Source organism: Atractosteus spatula, chromosome 1 (genome assembly GCF_055471065.1).
Source record: "Atractosteus spatula isolate fAtrSpa1 chromosome 1, fAtrSpa1.hap1, whole genome shotgun sequence".
Taxonomy (NCBI): domain Eukaryota; kingdom Metazoa; phylum Chordata; class Actinopteri; order Semionotiformes; family Lepisosteidae; genus Atractosteus; species Atractosteus spatula.
The window spans coordinates 1,343,280-1,363,374 of record NC_142706.1 but is presented as its reverse complement, the minus strand read 5'-3'; the positions used below and the strand labels follow the sequence as shown (position 1 = coordinate 1,363,374).

General features: G+C 47.6%; 1 protein-coding gene across 1 annotated transcript; it reads right to left on the bottom strand.

Annotated features, from left to right (window-relative positions):
- Positions 1 to 158: 158 nt before the first annotated feature.
- Positions 159 to 18,014, bottom strand: cep135 (centrosomal protein 135). Its single transcript, XM_088913826.1, has 25 exons — positions 17,883 to 18,014; positions 16,320 to 16,510; positions 15,667 to 15,834; positions 14,394 to 14,535; positions 13,688 to 13,772; positions 13,225 to 13,353; positions 12,033 to 12,248; positions 11,640 to 11,705; positions 11,209 to 11,359; positions 10,091 to 10,314; positions 8,894 to 9,049; positions 8,195 to 8,368; positions 6,944 to 7,021; positions 6,461 to 6,612; positions 5,994 to 6,109; positions 5,497 to 5,651; positions 5,349 to 5,404; positions 4,596 to 4,764; positions 4,326 to 4,436; positions 3,509 to 3,694; positions 2,722 to 2,931; positions 2,440 to 2,642; positions 2,055 to 2,159; positions 1,248 to 1,403; positions 159 to 875 (listed from the first exon to the last, which is right to left on the bottom strand). The coding sequence occupies exons 1-25, from the start codon at positions 17,993 to 17,995 to the stop codon at positions 854 to 856; spliced, it is 3,534 nt and encodes a 1,177-aa protein (XP_088769952.1). The 5' UTR covers positions 17,996 to 18,014; the 3' UTR covers positions 159 to 853.
- Positions 18,015 to 20,095: the final 2,081 nt, after the last annotated feature.

The window sequence follows — 20,095 nt, the reverse complement described above, 5'->3', positions numbered from 1 at the left end:
CAGGGCCGAAAAATGTACCAATGTCAAACCCTTTTGATATTCAGCTGTAAAAGGCATTGAACATGACAAAACCGTGACAAACTTGTGTCTAGATTATTGGAAAGTTAGGAGTAAAAGGATGAGCTGATTTTATTTTAAATTTTCATACCAAAGCAAAATTATGAAAAGTTAATTTATTTGTATAAATAATCAGATTTACATCACAAAGTCATGTACAAGATTAGATAGTAACAATTCAACTTTTACAGGAAATATTGACCGCAAATATGGCATGCTTGCATCACCAGGCAGTACCCTGTTGAAGTTCCCCCAGAGAAAAGCATGTTCTGAGAAAGAAGTGGGTAGGGCAAACGTCTTTAAAAGCTACGTCTTGTGTAGCATTTGTTTTATAACATATTGCTAAATGCCACTAGTGGACTTTTCCAAACTCATGCTGTTTAGACAACAGGCTGAGATTTTCAGCCACCGGATTTTTAAAGCAACAGACATGAAATCTGCACTCTCAGCGAGACTCTAAAGGTCAGCTTTGGCGAAAGTCTCATGTAATAGCTTTCTGACAGCACCATTACAGCTGCACTGATTTCATTCTGTTTAACCAATTTCAGAGTGTGTTGAAATTAATGATAAAAAACTTCTCACTCACCTTATTTCAAACATATAAAAGACACACAATATAAATCCTACATGCATTTAAAAGGGTTTTAACAAACATTTACGGGACTGAAATCATTAGTGTTTGGGACATGAATGTTTTTATAATGACCAGGACTGTAAGCAGCAGGAGCTGGTCAGGAACAGTGGTAGAAAGTGGACAAGCATGATTCGAAAGCTGACCCCTGGGCCTTCGTATTCTTCATTCTTTAAAGCTCACACTTCTGAAAAGGAAGAGCTCTACGTTAGTGGCGCGTGCGTGTTTGTTTTAAGAAAATACTGCGCTACCCAATACACTGGTGCTGAAGGCGACAGATTATCGCCCCTTACAGGGGTAAACTGCAGGTTCTCAAAACACTGAGAGAAACGGCAGCGGCAGGAAGGATAAGCAAGATAAACAATTCTGCAGGGCTGAAGAATGAAGTCAAACGTTTTCATAACTCAGGCTTGTTTAACAAAACACAGAGGAAGTGTGTCAAGAGGAGTACCCACAAAGGAGCTCTCTCTTGTAGTCCAGAACCCATTTCTTAACATAAGACTCGATAACGTCTGTAAAAAGCAGAGGCCTAAATGACGGGGATGGTAAGGAAGCTTACTTTTCCAGGGACCTCTCAGCTGCGTGCTCCGGGGTTCTGAGTGCGGAGCGCTCCGGAGAGCGGGAACGCGGACTGGGGGAGGAGCTCAAAGGAGAGGAGCTCCTCAGGGAGGAGAACGAAATCCCTTGTCGGCGCATCTCCTGCACCGCTCTCTCCCTGTGCGGAGCAAACAGCAAAACAGCAGTGAAGGGCCGACTCACACGCAGCTCATATATACAAACACACACCGATGGACACCTCCTGCGAGCCACAGCAGTGCGAAGGGCATTCACAGTGCAGCAGTGACGTTCGGTGCCTATGCTTTAAGTTATAAACCATGAGGTACAGATCCCACTGAACAGCTGCCTGTAGCTGAGAATCATGGGTATTCCGAGTGGTCACGTCGAGCCGAGCGCACTGCTGTCCGCAGAACTCAGGCACGTGGAACGCAGTGACTAACTAGGCTCTCCCTTTCTTACAGTGAGAACAGGGTCACTTTGAGAACGCAGCAGTCTTGCATCAGAGCGACTATTACCAATCGGATGTCAATCTTTACTTTATCACGAGCCCTTATAACCATTCTCTAAGTTGAATGCTTGCTGTGCGTTTCCTACAGGACAGTTATTAGCCGTCTGTGTCCTCTAGGAGAACTCTGTTCGTTTTTGGGTTTTCACAATATAGTTTTGAGCAAAGCTGGGAAGGGAGAGAGAAAAAAAAAAGAATCAAGTGACTTTATCTATAGTTTAACCAATATCAATATCCCCATGAGCTAGCTGGGCCAAAAGGCTACAAACACGAACCAGAAGCTGTCTTAACACTTGTCTGTACCTCTCGAACCGTTCAGTGGTCAGCTGGCGCTTGAGAACATCAAGTTCGGTTTGTAGCTGGGTGACCTTGCTTCTCAGCTGGGCCACCTCTCTTGTCTGGCTTGTTCTGTGAAGGCAATTTCAAGCCCGGTCAGTCTTTAGAATTTCAATATGAGCTTCATAATGCAACATGCTTTGCGACTCACTTCAAAACATGGGTGTCACTTTACGTGACAACCAACCCTATTCATACAATTAAAACAAAATTCTTTGAGGACAGCAGTGAAAGGGTCTACAAATACCAGCAGTCAAACAAGCAGTAAACACTCTGCCACACTGACTTTCCTATAGTACAGAAGCCTGTGTAAAAGAGGTAATCAGACACGGCAATATATCAAACATCTCACACTTTACTGTCGGCTAAGGTGAGCCTGTCTCTGAGGATCTTCAGCTCCGATTCCTTCTCGTGAGAACTGAGGTGGATCTGGAACTCCTTCTCCCGGTTGGTGGACAGGAGTGTTTCCAGATTCTTAATGGTTAATCTCTCGCTGGACAGCTGCTTCTTCAAAAGCTCTGCCTCGGACTTCACGTCTTCCAGCTCTCCCACGGCCTGCAGCACAGCAACCCACCCGGTGACTTTCACGACAATCTCTTCGAGAGCAAGACCAATTCCCCAGGAAGAGACCTACCCTCTCGTACTCCATGCTTTTAGAAGTGAGCTGCCGAGACATCATCTCCTTGCTGGAGTCCAGCTTGACGCACAGCTCGCGGACGGAGGCGAGATCTGCGAGCGCCGAGGACCTCTCCGCGTGTGCCGCCCTCACCTCGTCCTCCAGCCTGGACATGGTTTTGGCCAGAGTGGAGATCCGGGCTTCGTACGCCTGCTGTGCACTCATGTGCTACACAAAACCATCATCAATGAATACAAGCACGTGGAGATGACTCTAACTGTGACACTGGGACACACTGGAATTATTTTACTGTTTGCATGTGCCCACTAAAGCACATCAACTGGAGCATTATTTCCTAGTTAGACTGCACAGAGTCACAGGACATTAAAATAACTTTGCTTTAAAAGTAAGCAGTTCTCTACAGTATAAATACAATCCCCTATATTATACACCATTGGGATAGCTGCTATACCACCTTTTAAGATTTTTTTCTTAGTTTAAATTTGGTATTTTTATATACATATATATAAATCAGAATTTCCTATTTGAAGTTAGTGGAGACCGACATAAAAACATTCATGTTTTCCAGAAAGGAAAATATTTGTTCGCATTTTTGCCCCTTTGTCGCATGGAGGAGACCCCCCGTCCTGCACCCTGAGGTACACAGTGACTTTTCCTGATCCAGAGGGAAAACTAAAAAGGCTCTGCGGGCTGCAGTCTTGACTCGGTAAGAAGGCTCTCGGAAGAGATCCCGTTTGTAAGAGAAGGTTTAAGGGCTGTTAGCTGTGCCACAGCCGCGCCGCACCTCCTGAATCTCTCGCTCCAGGTTGCCAACGCGCTCCCGCAGGTGTCTCCTCTCGGTGTCGGCGGAGAGCAGCTCCAGCCGGATCGAGCTGTTGTGCCCTTCCGCCTGCTGCAGCTTCAGCTCCCAGTCCTCCACCTGGCTGTGGGCGAGGCGGAACCTCTCCAGCATGTCCCGGTTTTCCTGCTCCTTTCACGGGAGTTCGATCAAGCGCGTTAACATTAACTGCTGGGCAGAACCGAAGGAGCAGGCCTTTCAGCCAGAACAATAACCGTCTCTAATTAAGACACCCGGGGATGCCTGGACACACTCCTGATCACTCAGTTAAAGCTTGAGTTCGGGTACCCGTGCTGACATACAGAAAGGCACACACAAGAGGAATCAGACCTACAGGAAGCCCCCTAACCTGTGGCGCTGACTGGTGTACAGCACCCTCTCCACAGCCTGCTTAAACAATCTCCTGGTGCCCTCAGCCTTCCAGCTACTGCCCACTGTGTGTAGCGCCATGTTCTGTCATCGGGGCTGCCCTGACCAGCTCTGACTGATACCAGGAGCGCCTAGCTGATTCCACAACTACGAGAGATCCAGCAGCAGTAGCTGTTCCTGCTTTACATTTCACTGTCATGGGTTTCACAATCGGACCCACCCAGCAGGCCTGGTACCGGAACCTTATTGAGGAGTGCGCCTCCTAGGGCCACCACATCAAGTTATGATCGATCAAACACATTATTTCTAACATTTTCACCCCTTTCTGAGCAGTTTATAATGTTTTGAACTTTCAGAAACATAAAAAGAGATCCACAGGTAGCAACTGACTCACCTTTGCAGCCAACAAGCTCTCTATTCTCGCGACCTCCGATATGTAACTGTGGACTCTGAGCTTTAATTCATCCTTTTCGTGCATAGCTTCTTCCATCTCCGCATTAATGGCCTGGGGGGGAAAAAAAGACATCTCTGAATGTGATCTGTGCACAAGGAAAAGTCCTGTATTTTAGAACGTCTCACTCCTTACTGAGCGGCCAGTTTGATTAACGGTTCAGACAGAGGCGCCAGCAGGTGGCGCGAGGCAGGAAGGTTCACGCGTCGGCACCTGGTTTTCCCTGGTCATCACAGCCAGGTCGTCCTGCAGCCTCCGGTTCTCGCGCAGCGCGACCTCGCGGGCCCGGCCCACCTCGGCCAGCTCCTCGCGGGCCGCATCCAGCTGCCGCCGCAGGCTGGCCACTTCACGCTCGCGGCCGCCAAGCGTGTCCTTCAGCCGGCTGCAGAGACAAGGACGCGGTCTTGGTACCAGGACAACCGCCGCGTGAGCGGACATTTCGAAGACGGTCAGTGGAAACGGGCAGGGAGTCTCTCGCTGCCGGCGGCGGCGGCACGCTGCACGTGTATTGAAAAGCGTGCTTGGAAAACCGCTCTGAAGAAATGGCAAATATTTTGAAGATGAAAGTCTCTCAGCCAAACACTTCCCTCTTTGTTGTGACCCCAAGCTTCTCTCTCCGTCTACATGTCTGTGTGTCTCATGGAGAGCAAGCTGACAAATTCCTAATGCAAGAAATTGTATATCGCTAATAAAGTGATCTTATCTCATCTTCTGCTGGACACTGTAAGCTGACACGGTGCCCTGTAACATCAGATAACAGCTTGATAAACTGTCTCGCTGGCAGGGTCTGAGAGAGCACAGAGGTGACAAGGGCCCCCAAGTCTGCAACCTTGTTTGCAAAGAACACATGAAAACATTCTCTTTTAAACTGCCACACTCAATCCTGGCCTACTGTCTAATACCAATGACCCAAGGAAGGCATCCTGTTTTGTATAACAGAGGTTCCTTTCATTCATGCACACTTACTCCATCGAGTTCTCCATCTCGGAGACGGTGAGCTCCAAATCGGTCAGTGCCTTTTCCTAGAGGGATGACGAGACGAGGTTTAAATGAATCAGGATGATGAAAATGGACTGTTTTTGTTTTCTTTTACCAATCACTTCTTCAGCCTTACTTTATTGGTGAGATTATGCTCCAGGGCTGCGATCTGCTCGGTCTTCTCATCCACAGTTTGCTGGAGGCTGTCCTTCTCCCTGTCCAGAGCAGAGATGGTCTTCTGCAGCACGGCCACTTCCTCCTGCTGAGAGGAGCCATGCCTGCTCAAGCCAGCTGAGCAAGAGAACGAGAACGTTAAGACAGACTCAGGTAAAACAAAAGTAGAAAGCGAAATTTAACAGAAAGCCAAACCTATACAGTTCTTAGCCATAAAGACAAAAGAAAGCCAAGTGTATTTTTCAAAAACTACTCAACAGACAACTCACAAAAAAGCAGTAACGACGGAACACAAAGTTCTTTAAACTCTGCCCTTAACCTAAATTAAAAAAGTTCTATATCCCCCAGTTGCAATGATTAGAACTGGTGTTAAAATCAGCAGCTTATGCAGGAAAAAGTCACAAAATGCCCCTTCAAGTACTAGAGTTCGTGCTGTTCTTATATTGTTAGCGAGGTCACCTATTCTTTCTTCCAGCTGTCGGATCCGCTCGTGGGCATTCTGCACCTCGCTGACTTTCACAGACAGGCGGCGCTGGGTGTCTGAAAGGGACTGCTCAGTCTGTTCTTTCAGCAGCCTGCAACAGGACATTCAGACATGAGCACAGCACAACAGACAAACTGTAACCTTGCCGTTCAAGAAAACAAAAAGGCATTCGGAACAGGAGCCTCACCTTCCCTACTCAGCGCCGCAATGTTACCGCAGAACGCGGCCGTTAACATATACTCTGAAATGATGGTTCCCACAACGTGATGAAAGAGACGCTCATGTGAGGCATTACTGCGTGTCGGGCAAGGCAGATGAACAACATGTTCATCTATTTCAAGGAAGGCAGAGACATGCCGACCACCCTCTTCAGCTGACAGTCAGTTTTCCTCAATGCTCGGCTGGCACTGCCAAGTTACAGAAATCTGCTTAGATACATCACCTCAAGGAGCCGGTCTCTGCCCTGTGAAGAGACGCTTCCTCTGACGTGCGTGCGAGTAAGCTGGCCTGGGCCTTGATCTCATCCTCTAGAGCTGCCTTGGTTTCCTTTAAAGCCCTCAGCTGAGATCTGAGTTCGGATCTCTCTTTCTCGAGCTGGAATAAAGAAAACGCGTCCTTGGTATCAAAGCATTCAAACATTTTACAGGGAATACGGGTAACTGTTCCATTCATTTCTAAATTAAATAATTTTAGCTGTCATTGTTCTGTCTGGTGTATATTGTAGCAGTTCTGCATGTTGGTTCTGCATTCATAAGAGATCTTTCATTCTTAGATTTGTTACAAAGTCCTCAGAAATGCCAGTTGCACCCTGAAGCGTTCAAAGGTTTCAGTAGAATTTCTAACAAAGAAAGCTAATGCGTTAGACACATTAACACAGCGTGTTGTCTAGAGACCTGTGAAAGAAAGCAATGCCCTTGTCATTTACTTTCTGCACCGTGTTCTCCACTTCCAGGACTCGCTTCTCTTCCTCTTCTCTGTCAACGAGAGCTGCTTCTTGAGCACCCTGTAAAAAAAACATGTCAGTTCCCCTTCGTTTCAGAGTCCAAGCCATTAAACCTGCAAATCAAACTAACAGATGACCCCTGTGCAACAGAAGGCTCATTAAGTAAAAATGGAATAGAAATCCTAATCAAAGTCGGTCAGTTTATCACCTAGCAAATGCAGAAATTAACTATTTTTATTACATCTCCATCTGTAGTATCTGACAGTTAAACCATTGTCTTCTTACAAGTGATTACAAACACATGCTTTTCCCGGCCCCCAGCACCTCCATCTCTACTCCCTGTCAGAGCCCCAGCCCCAGCGCACACCTCCATCTCTACTCCCTGTCAGAGCCCTGGCCCCAGCGCACACCTCCATCTCTACTCCCTGTCAGAGCCCCGGCTCCAGCGCACACCTCCATCTCTACTCCCTGTCAGAGCCCCGCCCCCAGCGCACACCTCCATCTCTACTCCCTGTCAGAGCCCCGGCCCCAGCGCACACTTCCAGCCTGTCAGAGCCCCGGCCCCAGCGCACACCTCCAGCCTGTCAGAGCCCCGGCCCCAGCGCACACCTCCAGCCTGTCAGAGCCCCGGCCCCAGCGCACACCTCCAGCCTGTCAGAGCCTCGGCCCCAGCGCACACCTCCAGCCTGTCAGAGCCCCGGCCCCAGCGCACACCTCCAGCCTGTCAGAGCCCCGGCCCCAGCGCACACCTCCAGCCTGTCAGAGCCCCGGCCCCAGCGCACACCTCCAGCCTGTCAGAGCCCCGGCCCCAGCGCACACCTCCATCTCTACTCCCTGTCAGAGCCCCGGCCCCAGCGCACACCTCCATCTCTACTCCCTGTCAGAGCCCCACCCCCAGCGCACACCTCCATCTCTACTCCCTGTCAGAGCCCCGCCCCCAGCGCACACCTCCATCTCTACTCCCTGTCAGAGCCCCGCCCCCAGCGCACACCTCCATCTCTACTCCCTGTCAGAGCCCCGGCCCCAGCGCACACCTCCATCTCTACTCCCTGTCAGAGCCCCGCCCCCAGCGCACACCTCCATCTCTACTCCCTGTCAGAGCCCCGGCCCCAGCGCACACCTCCATCTCTACTCCCTGTCAGAGCCCCGGCCCCAGCGCACACCTCCAGCCTGTCAGAGCCCCGGCCCCAGCGCACACCTCCAGCCTGTCAGAGCCCCGGCCCCAGCGCACACCTTCAGCCTGTCTCTCAGACTGTCTCTCTCCATGGTCATCCTCCTGAGATCTGCAAATGCCTCATCCCGCTCCTCCTCCACACGCTGCAGCACAGCCTGGGCAACGGCTACAGATGTCTGGGACTTGGGAGATCTGACTGCTTCCCTCCTCAGCCTGCTCAGATCTTCCTGGGCCTGGAATACAAATCAGGCAGCAAAGAGCGGAACAAATAAAGAAGTAGTCAACCAGCTACACATTCTAAAAAAATGAAAACAATAAGTTGAAGTTTATACAACAACCAATAACAGTTATTAATACATACTTGCTTAAATATTCGTTTTATACTCTTAGGAAATCAATGACAGTATTTGAATTTCTTAGCACTTTTGGAGTGGTTTTAGAGTGAGGATCATCACAGTTTGGTGCACCCATGATCATCAGCTTTGCTTAAACTTGATACAGCGCAGTGCTGATACTCCAATGAGAATTTTAAGCAATGGTACTGCACATTTTTATGATAAGTTAGTATAACAATAGTGAAACAGGAAAGAAAAGACTAAAAAACTTAACAGGAGCCTGATATTTCAGATTGTACTGAACCTGGGCGATAAGTCCAAAGATCTGCAGCTCTTAATACACTTCGCTGAATGCTTCCTTTTTCCACTGCAGTCGGAGGAATTAACGTGCTCGAAGAGCGGAGCCAGCCTGCGCACCCTTACCTGCTCGTACAGGCCGCTGAGCTTGTCCCTCTCGGCCGTGAGCACCTTGACGTTGGCCTGGATGTCCTCCATGTGCCTCTCGAACCTGTCCAGCAGGGCCTGCAGCTCGTCCCGCTCCCTCGCCACCTGCAGCAGCTCCGCTTCGCACCTGCCACCCTGCAAGCCCAGAGGCACGTCATGCGTCCGGCCGACACCTGCGCGGGGACAGGGGGCGGCCGCAGCCCTCCCCCAACACCCACACACACAGTCCGCGCTGATCCCAAGAAACAACTGCCCAATCGGCCTTTCAGGAAGAGCCTTCTGGGCAAAGTCTTCACTGTCCGGCTTCTAGAGCATTTCCAGAAAACAAACTACAGAAGGCCGAGTGCATGAACAGGATCAGTGCTCTCTGAGACATTTTAGCGTTAATGTAACAGCAACATGTTGCAACTCTGGCAAATAAAACTCCTGTTTCTTGAAACACTTACTCCTATTTGATGGATATGGCCACTTATTATGAAGGTCATAAAAGGAACAGTGCACTTTTAAATATACAAAGCTTTGGAGTGTGATTCACCACATATTTTGTTTATTCAATTCTAATGTGTACGTGGAATAATCCAAAAGTCAAATATATATATATATCTTATTCTGTAGTATGATATACCTAATTATATTTATATATCATGATCGGAAATCTAATCGAATTCTGCTGTACTAACATTTATTTGGGCATGGAATATAATTTCTTTCCCTCATTCATATATTAGCTTTGATAAAATGTAAACTATTCTAGTAGCCACTTATTTTAAAACAAGAATAGTTTAAGTGGTATGATGCAATTAAATTGTTTTCTTAGGCAGCTTATGTTAGCAACTAAGTCAATTTTCTCGAAAATTAAAAAAAGTATTCAATTAAATGCTAGAAACTGAGCATCATTTGACAGATAGCTCTTCTGATCATTTAGCGAGAGTATATCAGCGAAATACCGCTCCTGTAGACTGCAGTGGTTTTCTGAAGCAGCGGTTTAATTTGCAGGCTCTCAGACTGACCCACACTGACCCAGATTGTTGGTTTCATCAATGTTGTTTCAGACATGCAAAGACTCGTGCCCGTGCGAGGACACAATGAGTTAAACATGGGGGGGAAACAGCACAGGCATCTAAAAAAAAAGACGGGCGCGGAGGTTCTCCTGCCTCCCTGGGTCGGTTCTCGCACCCTGCTGGCTGAACCGCGCCCTGGACTCCTGCCGCGGGCCGGGCTTCTGGACGGGCTGGCGGCTCCCTTCGCCATCCTCCGCAGGAACTCCGCCTCCGCCTTGAAGAAGTCCCGCTCCTCTTCCAGACTCTTCACGAAGGCATCGAGGCGAGAGGGGGACCTCTCCCTCCCACAGGTACCGTGCTGGCTCTTCATCCTCTCCAGCTCCAGGACCAGCGCCTTCTCTGCAGCACAGATCACACCACGGCAGCCCCTGCTCTTAGACCGCACTACTGTTCTTTTATCACACAGCTAGAAGCTACATCACCCTGCAACTCGCTACTGACAGCACACCAGCAGGTGTGAGCCTGGTTGGCACCTGGATGGGAGACTCCTGGGAAAGCTGAGGCAGCTGCTGGAAGACGCGTTAGTGGGGCCAGCAGGGGGCGCTCACCCTGTGGTCTGTGTGGGTCCTAATGCTCCAGTACAGTGATGGGGAAACTATACTGTAAAAAAAGCGACATCTTTCAGACTCTCCGTGGTCATTAAAAATCCCAGGGCGTTTCTTGAAAAGAGTAAGGGTGTTACCCTGGTGTCCTGGCCAAATTTCCCCCCTGGCCTTTACTAATCATGGCCTCCTAATAATCCCCATGTGTGAACTGGCTTCATCACTCTGCTCTCCTTCCCACTGAGAGCTGGTGTGTGGTGAGCATACTGGCGCACATTGGCTGCTATCACATCATCCAGGTGGGGCTGCACACTGGTGCTGGTGGAGGGGAGTCCCCATTACCTATTAAATGCTTTGAGTGGAGATTCCAGAAAAGCGCTATCATAAAATAATAAAATAGTCAGCCTCAGTGCAAATATTAAATTGCACTGCCCTCAATAACTAAAACATATGCAAACAATTAAATTAAAATTTAGTACTGAGTTTAGTGCAGAGTTTAAAAACTACAGATGGCGAGTAGAATACATGACAGTGGTGATACAGATTTATAACTACCTAGGTGGTGCCAATTCAAGAAACGTGGGACTGCAAAGGATATCTTGTTTGTCTAGTTTTGTTCTTTTGAGAATGGAACAGTTTCAGCAAGCTGGTTTGAGAGAGAAAAGCAATGCCGTATTCAAAACTCTCTCACCAGTTTCAGTCATTTTTTCGATTTTCTCCTGAAGCCTCTGTTTCTCCTCTTCCATGAAGTTTGCCAGGCCCTCCAGCTTCGCGCACTGCTCCTTGTTTTCCAGGAGATCATCTCGCAGCTTCTCGTTGTCATGATGGCAATCCGCCAGCTCCTTCACACGTGTGAAACACATTCATTAAACACAGAACAACCCAAGGAGTCGTTCAGAAAGATTTTCCTAAAATCTAAATCTAAAAGGCACCTGAAGGTTATTGTAGATAATGCACTAGTCTCAAGAGACATTTCGGGAGTCACGGAGCACAATCCAGGCAGTGTAAGGGTGTTCCCTCCCTGGACCACTGCATCCAAATACAGCAGCGTTATTGATTCTTATCAACAACTCACAACCCTCACCGAAATTTCTCAAAATAGTACAGGCCCCCAGAACGCACCGCTTTCAGCTTTGCAATCGCATCTTCAAAGTCTTCTATTTCTCTGTGCTGCCTCTGGATCTCTTTCTGAAAGCACAATAGAAGAGGTAAGTTTCAGAAATTTCGATAAATTCGTCATAATGACTTACAGGGTAAAAACGTAAGCATGTTACAAACCACGATCTCTCCAATTAATTCAATAAACAGAACTGAAATGTCCGTTATAATTTGAACCCATCACTGTTTTCTGAAATAACTTTTGCTGCCCTCAATTTTCTTCCAGAGATGTTAATTATATTCCCTTTCATTGGTTTGTTTCCAAAACACTGCGCCTGGCAGAACATGATTAGTGTGGCTGTGGTTCGCCTTTCCCTGCCGATACTCGGCTTTTGTCACTGGTTCCTCTCTCTGTACCTTGGCTTCCTGAAGCTCCTTATCAGCCGTCTCCAGCACCAGTTCTTTGTCTCTTTCCAGCTGGTGTGCCAGCTGATCGATCTCTGTGAGTTCCTGGCACAGCTCTTCATTTCTGGCGCTTAAATCAGCAACTTCACTGGCAGCGTTCTGTTTCCTCTCCTGCAGCCCCTGTACTCGCCTCTCCAGGTCCCGATTCGCTTGCTGGAGGTACTCAATCTGAAGCATGAGAAAAACTGCACTTACAGCTCACAATGTGACAAACAATCATAGAGTAACATGATTCAGTCATGCTTGCCCCTGTGGTCTGTGTTGCGAGCTAGCACTGACCTGGCAGCTGGTCACTGCTGTACCAATCTGTCACTCAACTCCTGCCATAGACACCAATTTGATAGGAGACCTGGATCACCAGTGGGTCAGGATATTCAAGGGTTGCTCTGACATTGCTTGCATCTGTTACAGAGACTTGATCTTTGTTTCCTAGTTGTGCCTTGTTCCGATTCCTGACCACGTTCTCCTGGAATGGCCCTTCTGTGCCAAGGAGCTGTGTTCCTCCCAGCTTCATACCCTGTTTGCAACACGAGCCTCAGAATTCCCCCATGCCTTGCTACCATGCTTCCCTGGTCCTGACCCTTTCCTCGGTCTGACCACGCTTCTGAATTTTCCCTTGTGCTTTGAACTGCGCTTTGTTTTGGATTCACCAGCTTTGACACTCGCCTGCGCAGCCACAAACTCAGGCTGTGTTTAGTTGTGCTTTTACTGCCTGCTCAGCCCCCCTGGTTCTCTCAGCTATCGCGTCCAGCGAGTCGGTTCACCTCATTTCTCACAGATGCGCTGCTGTAATTCTACCACAGCAGCAGATTATTACGGATTCAACCAACAAAATCAATAACACAATGGCTGAAGGGGCTTTTGGTATATTTTAACCAAACACAAATTAAGTCTTTAATCTCAAACCCGATGTTCTCAAACAGGAGTCTGAGGGTGTGAGCACAGCAGCTCCTCTCCTGCCCGTCTCTGCTCTTACCAATGTTAGTAGGTCAGAAGTATTTTTAGCAGCCACTGCATTCTGATCATCAGAGAAAAAAGCAAATGGGGAACGGTAACAATGTGCATATTCAAGTCTCAAGCAACTAGAGTCCTAAATGTCACCGGACCACCCTGAGGTGCCAAGAACCTGCCCGCGGCGCCGTACCTGTAAATTGAGGTGAGCAATGAGCTTCTCATTGCTTCGGCTCTGTGCCTCCAGGGAGACGACATCATGAGGACGCCCACCGTGCAGCGCTCGGCCAAGACGCTCAATCTCTTTGTCTCGCTCTTCAACCTAGAATCACACAGGCTGTCAACGGCCCCACAGGCCCCACGCTGCGAGGACGACCAATGAAACACTCCAGACTCTTTTGTTTTTTTTTATCATGTTATTTTTCAACACGTCAAGCCATGGTGCCTCCAGCATCAGTTCTTTTCGCTAATACTGACAATACGGTATTCTATTCTGGCTACAAAATGGTGTGCGTGATGACAGAGTCCCCTTGTGGAGACATAGAAGTACAACACCCTGTATCCCTACAAGGACGAGTGGCAATCAACACCAGCACATCTCCGATCCTCTGCATGACCATGACAGTGCCGCCTGGAGACCACTGCTTCTCACCCACCTGTTTGTTTAGGTGCCTTATTCCTCCCTCTGCTCTCTCCAGCTCCTGCCCGAGTTTGGCCACCTCCTGCTGAAGCTCCTGAATTCTAAAGCCAGTTCACAAGAGATATTAAAGAGGGGGGGGGGAGTGAGTGCATCCTGTGACTCTGATAAGATTGTGTCTTTCTTCCTTTGTGTTTAGGCTTTTATTAGGCTTTCCCCATTGCTTATTGACAACACCAGCATGTTGGTTATTTACGAGCAAAAACACCGAAGTTTAGGAAAGCTCAGCAAATGATAACACAGCTGAAGGCACCTCATTACAAATTAAAATCCCATACTTTCAGGAGGTCAGGAGTCAATAAAATCATACTCAGTGGTCTCTACATAAAGCATCCCTTGATGGTAGACTGGCTAGCCTGGAGTCTGTTCTTGAATACAACAGGCTTTTGCTAACATTCACTTAGAACATCCCAGGTGTATACTTAGTGAATTATACAATGCCATGTCTCAGACCTAATTTACTTCCCAAAAGGAGCTGTTATTTAATCAAAGCAGCACCTACTAATGTTCAGCATCAATGATTAACAAGACAGAACAGTTTCAAGCTCTTTAAGAGAGGGTCAGCAGTAGAAGCCTAGATCCCTGGCGAAAAGGTGGCACAACGTTCATGCCTGGAAAACAAACACCACCCACAAGGCCTCATCAGAGATGCCAAGACTACACACCTGTCGTCAGCCACCTGCAGGAGGTCGGCGATATACGGGTCATGGGGCTGAGAGACGGGCAGCGCGTGGACTGAGGAGGGGGGAACGAGCTCATCTATCTGCATCCGCTGCCGTCGGAAAGGAATAGTCCTTTTCTTACCACCTGCCAAGAAAGCTTGGATTAACGGAACACAAACCTTCAGCAAAAATGGTTGAGTAATAGAAGACCAGTCTTGAAAACTCAGGGCAATTTACGTTTCATCTAAGGAACACCAGGAGCTTAAAATTCCGAGAACAGACTTGCCATTGAATTCCACATTACTACTATTTTGCAATATTAAAAGAAAGTAGGGATTTTGTTGGTGCGATTTAAAATCTATCACGGTTATTGTCACATGCACACACGTATGCGGAAGTGCTTACTTGCGTGTTTTCCTCACATGACACACGGAATAAAGATGACATGAAAGTTGGGACAGAAAATGACATCACCAAGTGCTGGAGACAAGAACATGGCAGAGGCTAGAATTTTAAGCAGCATCCAGACAGCAGCAGTGTGCAAAAGTCAGGTAAGGGCAGTATTTGAGATCAGTGCAAAAAAGGTGGAGTTTAGGAGTCCTATGGCTTTCTTGTTACATACTGGTGGAAACAATGTTCAAGCAAATACTGCATGAAAGACTCATTTCCACTAAGTGCAGAAAAACAAGATGATCAGGACACCTTTTATAACTTTTTACTCCAATGTAAAAATGTGCTGCTCTCTGTGGGCATATAAGAATGTTAATAATATGTATTACTAAATTCCTTTGCTTACCTGTCAAAATCCACAAATCTTTCCCCTGATTCAGTCATTGTCCAGAGATTTGCATGCCGTCTTAAACGATTTATAATTGTAATAACAAGCCTCTCATTTGGAGGTGAAACACACCCGCTCTTGCTAAAAGGGGCCAAACCACCTCTCAGAATGTGACCTTATGACGTTTATGACAGACACAACCAATCTAATCAATACAGTTAATCACAACGGTGAAAAAAAAAAAAAACATTGAGCTTGTGCTTTTGTGTCTGTTTGACAGCTGCCAGGTAATGGTCATAGTCCACGATGAATTTAATATGCATAAAATACTTTGATATTTTTTAATCATATAGTGAAGCCTCTGAGTATTTTGACAGGGATTTTTTGTTGTTTTGGCTCTGTACTCCAGCACATTGGATTTGACACGAAAAATGACTCTGAGGTTAAAGTGCAGAAAGCGCTCCGAGCGCGGCTCCGTGGTGCCGAGGCGGATCGCACCTGGCGTCTGCACCACGGCCTGCAGGTTCTTCTCCTGCAGCTGCTGGATGCGCTCCGTCTTGGCCTTGCCGTCCTTCTCCAGCGACCGCACTCTGTGGACATACTGGTTGTTCAAGAACCTCAGATCCGTCGCCTCGTGCTCTAGCTTCCTCACCGTAGCTTTCAGGTCTGGAAAGCAGCAGGAGGAAGACCCCGGATTAAAGGATGTATTCCGTAAGAAAAAAAAAAGACTGCCTGCACCTTCATCCTTCTGCAACAATTAAAAAAAAACAAACGCATTACTCTTACAGATAGGACATGCCGAGTTGCCTAACGGCTTCTAGATTGGTGCCTTTTCAGAACCAAGCAGGACCTCAATTGAGGCTTTGAAAACTCCACTCAGAAGGGAGGAGTTTAAAAAAGGTGCTGGTGGAACAGAAGGGGTCAGTGGACAGTGCATAAGGATCCAAGTAGGGAAAAAAAAACAGCCAAAACAAAATTAGTTATAAAGCATTTCCATCCCTGTAGAGTCACGAAGGCTGAAGTTCAACAGTTAGAATAATCAAAAATACTAAGGCGTGATGTCATTCTTAGCTCGCAAAGAAGATCCAGCAGACCTACAAATCGCACTGCGTGTTTTTCTAGCGCATCGCCTTGCAGCGCAGGACACTCACCTTTGCTCTGCTGGTCCTTCTCCTCCTGCAGCTTGAGAAGCCCCAGGTGCAGCTCGTTGTTCTCCCTCACGAGACGTGCGTTTTCCGTCCTGTAGGGTTCCAGCAAGGCGTCCAGATTCTTGCTCTCCTTCTCAGTTTTCCCAGCCGAGAGCTTGGCATTGCGCAGGCTTTCTGTGGTGTGCACCAGGTCACTGCAACAGAGCCAGACAACGTGCCGGTACTAACCCCACTCTCACCTGAAACACTGCACAGGCAGAGAGCGAAGAACCCAACACATGTGCAAGGGACAGAGGAAGTCCAGCTGCACCAGCCTCTAGGCACTTCCATTGTGGTAACATGACCTACAACACCAGACTCGCCAACAGCAGATACTCCCACCAAAATAACCGGCAGTCAATTAGGAGTGTGCTTGTGCAGAAAACCTATTCCAACATGAAAGAGGAATATTTCACATGGTGCAGGGCAGGTCAGATAAGAATCCACAGATGTATAAATGCACTTCTTCTGTGCAAGATTCAAGGTACAGGAACAATGTTCCAGCAAAGATGAGGACTAGCAGTGTGCATGTTCCCTCATCTCCTATCAACTGGGGGCTCCCATTCCATTCCTCCAACCTGACCTCCCACTGCTACAGTACAACCACTGCATTAGCTCGAGGGTCAGATGTTGTCAAGATTGAGAAACCAAACCCTCCAACCGCCAGTGTCAAGGGTAGAAAGCACTTAAAAAGGCTTCAGTCTATGGCCGATCCATAATTCATGATTAAAAAGAAATTATCCACAATTTTGCTTACATTTTCTACTTTCAGGCGATGCAGAGGGTGCTAACCTGACTGGTGAGGTCGCAATAAGGTACGATAAAATATAAGACACGACTTTATTGTCCATCCAAAAGGGTGGAAATGTGTCTCCAGCATCACCATACAAAAGCACAAAAAAACGAATAACACACAACATAAAAAAATACACATTAAAAACAAGTAATAGTTCCAACCATGCATCGATACACATACACACCTCTCTCTCTGCCTACATTACAGCACCGCTACACGTAATCGGAGAGCTCCATACAGGAAACAGCCACTTAACTGCGTTTAATATACCGACAGCAGAGGGAACGACAGATTTCTTGTAGACGTGTCTCTTGGCCACAGGCTTTCTGGACTGTCTCCCTGAAGGAATGAAGAGGGCGGGAGGAGTCGCCAACGATAAGCTGAGCTTTCTCTTGTAGCCCAATACAATACGGCTCTTTAAACTGCTTTTGTAGTCGTCCAGTTATTTCACTGGCAATGTTATCATTTCAGACCCGGTTCCCTTTACTCTCAATGCGCAGCCTACCGGACCACACCGATAACGTCCAAGTGAGCCCGTTGTTGCGTCTTTCTTTACACGCCCGAGCCGGCCACAGCGAGGGAGGTTAGATCCAACCACACAGCTAAACTGTATCAAGAGAGTCAGGAAACACAGGAGCACCCTGGAGACGTATTCAGACGGGGTAAAGCGCTTCACTTTTTGGGCGAAGGGGCTCGGTCGCCGGTGTGAGCCGGAGGAGCGACCCGAATACCTGAAGAGCTTCTCCACCAGAGGCAAGGACTCGATCCCCAGCGGCTGCCTGTATCCCAGCTGATCCAGCCGCTTCCTGAGACTGATAAACTTTCTCTCCGCGGTGGTGCTCATGGCGACGCGACTTCCCCGGGGCCGGAGTCAGCACTGGCGAGAAGCAGAGCACCGTTTACTTACTTATATATATATATTATAATTTAAGGAGTTCCCGTCTGATACGTCCAACCCGTGAAATAAAAGACGTGACTCGACTTTATCGCTCGGGATATCTTCTGGTGAACAGAAAAAGAGAGGTGTGTTATTTTAGCTACCGATGACACTTCAGGGATGATGAGAAGTACAAGCCGAGGAAAACTCGCAGCTACACGGGTGGCATAGTAGCGTACACAACACACCGCACTTACAAATCAGATCTCCTGCATCGCAGTTTTGGTTTCAAATCCCATCAATCCCCAATCACAGTATTGGGGCGCCGATTTTAAGGAAGACTCGCCGCCGATTCCGTTTATGGTAAATAACGTAAAATATCCTCCAAATGCTGCTGTCAGGTGGGTCTTGTCATTTTATTTAAAGAGTCGTTTACTCTCCTTTCTGCTCCTCCTCCCCCCTTGGTTTCCTGTTCCTCCGGCGGCGCCAGACGGCTCTCTCGGCGGTAAAGCTACCGGATTTGAAAATGGCGCCGGAGGAGACAGCTGCCTGGAAGGACCCCGCTTCCGCTTCTCCATGGAAACTGCGGGCCGTGTCTCAGGAAAATGACGCATACCGGTAGACGGGAGAGAACGCCCCCTAGCGGCTGGCTTTGCCGTTGCTGTGGAAAAAAAACCTTCACGCCGAGGGCAGTCATCACCCTGCCTGAATGGTGAATGGTGAATCCCTGCTCTGGAGCTAAGGGATAATTCAAGTGGCGACGCAATTTCTCATTTCAGCTATGATTGTGACTGACAGTGAAGGACTGTGCGCAGGTGTCCTACCACCCCACTGAATCACTTACCAATGATTGAGATGGGGCCAATTCCGATGCATAATATTTGCATGTGCAGTCACTGCCTGAAAGTAGTAAACTCTGCTCTCCTCCCCACTGAGAGCTGGTGTGTGGGGAGCAGAATGGCGCACTCTGGCTGCCGTCACATCATCCAGGTGGGGCTGCACACTGGTGGTGGTGGAGGGGATCCCCATTACCTGTAAAGTGCTTTGAGTGTCCAGAAAAGCACGGTGTAAGTGTAAGAAATTCTTATTAAACTTGACCTGTCCTTCCGTAAACTTCATAGACTAAACATTCAAACTGAAAATTCCCAACACATTGTGGAGGATACCTCCATTTCAGAACTCTTAAGCATGTTGTTTACATATAGCCATTTCTTACAAACTACAATGCACTAACACAGTGGTTCTCAAACTTTTTGGACCAAGTACCACCCTTAATCCAACCAAAGCATCCAAGTACCACCTACAAGTCATCATCTCATAGGAACCCCAGAAATTCTCAATGACCAACATGAGCGCGCGTGCACACACTCACACATACATATAATAAATATTATAATAATAAACTTTGTTTGATATATTAAAATGTGGCTTCTCAAAGTGTTTTACAGAAAAAAAACAACAACAAAAAAATAAAAAAGCACCATTTCAGTGAGAGGGGTGAGCCTGTTAGTCGAGCAAAGCAGATGTGAATTAATTTTTCGAGCCTTTATACAATTCACAACAGTCTTAACAGATTTTAAATCGTCAGACATTTTCTTGACGGCAAAGGTCTCGCGGTGGATGTTGCAATGAAACCATTAATTTCTGGAGCAACCTCTCTAATTCGTGCAACTACACCGTTATGTCGGCTTGTCATTGCTCTAGCACCGTCTGTACAAACTCCGACACATTTTATCCAGTCGATGCCATTCTCTTCGATAAATTCATTCAGAAGCTGAAATACGTGCTCTCCTGTAGTTCCTGTTGGTAGCGGCTTACAGAACAGAAAGTCCTCACGGGACGTACCCTCAAACTCGTATCTAACATAAACGAGCAAATTGGCCAAATCGACTACAGACTCATCTAATTGCAGTGAAAAACATCTGCTCATCTCAACGCGCTCTGTCAGCGTACTTTTGATATAATCCTTCATTTCAATAATTCTGAGTGACTGTGTCTTTCAGGGGGGGCAGCTGGTCGAGCTGTTCAGCAGCTTTTTCTCCACACATAATAGTGTGGGGCTTACCT